The sequence below is a fragment of the Morone saxatilis genome, unplaced genomic scaffold (assembly GCF_004916995.1).
Source record: "Morone saxatilis isolate NCDOM2014 unplaced genomic scaffold, NCSU_SB_2.0 Contig16, whole genome shotgun sequence".
In the NCBI taxonomy this organism is placed as follows: Eukaryota; Metazoa; Chordata; class Actinopteri; family Moronidae; genus Morone; species Morone saxatilis.
The window spans coordinates 19094422-19097152 of record NW_023339718.1 but is presented as its reverse complement, the minus strand read 5'-3'; the positions used below and the strand labels follow the sequence as shown (position 1 = coordinate 19097152).

General features: G+C 37.1%; 1 protein-coding gene across 1 annotated transcript in view; it reads right to left on the bottom strand.

Annotated features, from left to right (window-relative positions):
• adamts3 (ADAM metallopeptidase with thrombospondin type 1 motif, 3) overlaps positions 1 to 2731 on the bottom strand; it is a gene marked incomplete in the record, with an annotated part of 134996 nt that overhangs the window by 29327 nt on the left and 102938 nt on the right. Inside the window, 1 exon segment of the mRNA XM_035658667.1 lies at positions 2130 to 2253. Coding sequence (XP_035514560.1) covers positions 2130 to 2253 — 124 coding nt within the window.

The following is a 2731-nucleotide window of genomic DNA, read 5'->3' as shown; positions in this document are numbered from 1 at the left end:
AATAATAATTCATGCAATAGAGGGTTGACTGTTCATACAGTTTTCTATTTAACTAAAACATACACAGGTGTCAGGGGGTTGTATCCACCTCCTGCATCCTGCAAAGGCAGATGAGTGACATTAATGCAATCATTGTTCCTTTCTCATTGACTGCCTAAAGCTCATTTGTAGTCAGTATGATCTCTTCCTGGGGTTATTTTCATATTTGCTCCTAGCTGTAGGAATACAGTGCAGACTCAACTGCCAGCACTTTCTCATTCCATAAAAATATAGATGGTTAAACTTATTTCAGTCTAGCTGCACCTCAGTGAGCTCTCTGCTAGTTCTCTCTCTCGGTAGCTTACCACACAATCTGAGATGTGGAAAATGGAAAGATGTTACGACAAGCCACTCCAAGCTTTTTACATTATGTGCAGTTTCTCACTGAATCAGTACACTGAATGTACTCTGCAAGAAGAGGAATGTTTCTTGGTCCACTTCAGCCTTATTAAGTCACATGAGTAACAGCTACTCTTTTTCAGAAATCAGACTTTGTTAGTAGGGGGCACTTGCAGATGTTAAAAGAACAAGAGCCAGTAAAAAGCTAAAAATGAATACTAATTTGTGGTGTGCTGATAATGAATGAATCGGCTAATCAAGATCTGGTTTTCAGCACTTGCCACTTTGTTTTTTTAAGCAGTGCTTAAAGGAGTGTTGGAGGAGGAGAAAAACTTTGCCCCATATTTAATTTCCTTAAACTAGTACCTTTCAAAACACAAGCCTATATTCTATTCAAGATATCACATGATGTTTTAATTGCTCTGATTTTATCTGCAGTGTCATAACATGTAGAGGAAATAGTGAAAGCTCTTTTTACTTTATGTTTTTTACTTCTTTAGCATTGCGCTGCACCCTCCTCATTATCTGATATTTCTCCAGCTAGACCTTCTGAACAGAGCTCGTGGATGTCTTTTGCTGGACAACAGCGACATTCATGAAAGAATTTAAAGAAAAAAAATTGTGTGATAGTAGAACTGTAACACAGAAACAGGAAACTTATTTATATTGAAGGCACTCATACTAAATTTTCAAGTACACTTGAGTTAACTTCACTGAAGACTACCAAAAAGTGGCCTATCCACATCTTTGGCTGTCTCCATCTTGAGAGGCTCCCATCAAATTACCAGCCATTCCAAATCAGTGTGCATTGTGTACCATAGCAACAACCCTGATGCTTTATTCTATATTACCAGATAGATCACACAGGTAAAACTAACTAAGCCATGGGTTGAACTGTGAATAACAATATCTATATTCATAGATCATACTTCCTTGTGTTGAGACCAGATGCTTTTAGGCAATGATGAATCAGTGTCTAATGATAAGGCTGGAGCTAAACTATATTTGTCTAACTGTCAACAAATTATTGAATTCCTATTGAATGATAACTGACCAAAACCAATAATGAATGTATCTTACTAACCAGTATGGTCTGTGTATTCAAATCGTGATATACTATCTCCTTCCTCTGTGGTACAGAGCTCCACTGTTAAGCAAAAACAGTTAAAACACACCAATGAGCCACTGTTGCACTGGGTGATTTGTTCCCTCATTTTGATTAACATGTATTTTATTTTGACTAAATAATCCCACATACTTTGTCCTAGTGCTTTATACTGCTAGAGTAACTGTAAAGATTAAACTATGTATTTGTAAGCTATTTTTGTTTAGGGCCACAGTGCCAAGTCAGGGTCAGGAAGGTGTAAAATACAGAGAAGTGGAAAAATGCATTGCTGTCAGTAATCAGTAATCAATTATGAACAGATATGAATGTGGTGTTTTGATATAGTTCAGTTTGTACATTTGTATATCTCTTTGGACAAAAGCGTCTGCCAAATGAATTAACTGAAATGTAAATGTAATGTGCAGTATGTATATGTCTGATTAAGGTTTATCATTCACTCACAGTGTATTATGGATTATAAACATTCATTATTAATGACAATCTGCATCCATGAGAAAACTGTACTTGAGAAAACATGCAGGGAAAGAACTGAAAAAAATGTAAATATGTTATGTATATATTCTTTGTGAAACGCATACATTCTGTCTGCAGACCTTGAGTTAGTACTGGTTTCAAGTGTTCTTACCAGCTTTCTTTGGTGTTCGGGTGAAGGTTCCTTTAACGGTGCGGCAGTGGGAGTTGTCCCCACCACAAACGCCACATTTGTCCTCAACTTTGTTAGAGCCAATCTCTCTGTCGCAGCCAACTTTCTGGTGACCAAGAAAACATAAAAATATATATATAACAGATGAGCTGACATTCTTTTTGGTCTTGGAACTGTAACATTCACAAGGTTTTAATGAGAATCCGACCTGTAGGAATCGGATTATCAGTGCTGAGTGCGCAGTCAGAGTAGTCATGCCCTCACACATTTATGCCATTTAGACACATTGAGTGAATCTCGTGGTCAGATCAGTCAAAGATGTGATGTTTTTGGTATGGCTTGTTTGGAGGGTTTGTCTGTTGGGCAGCAGGATATCTCAAAAACGTGTACATGAAAAAAAGCTGCAACAGCAATGACATGTATCTACTTGAGATTCTGAGACTCTGCTTTAATTAATTTATGTTGTTAAGGGGTCTTGGGACACATTAATAGTAATGAATCAAAACATTATGAAAAACCTTCTCCTGTATAATAATGATGCTTCTAAACCAGCTGTGAGCAAGCAGCACGTTCAAAGTTAAATC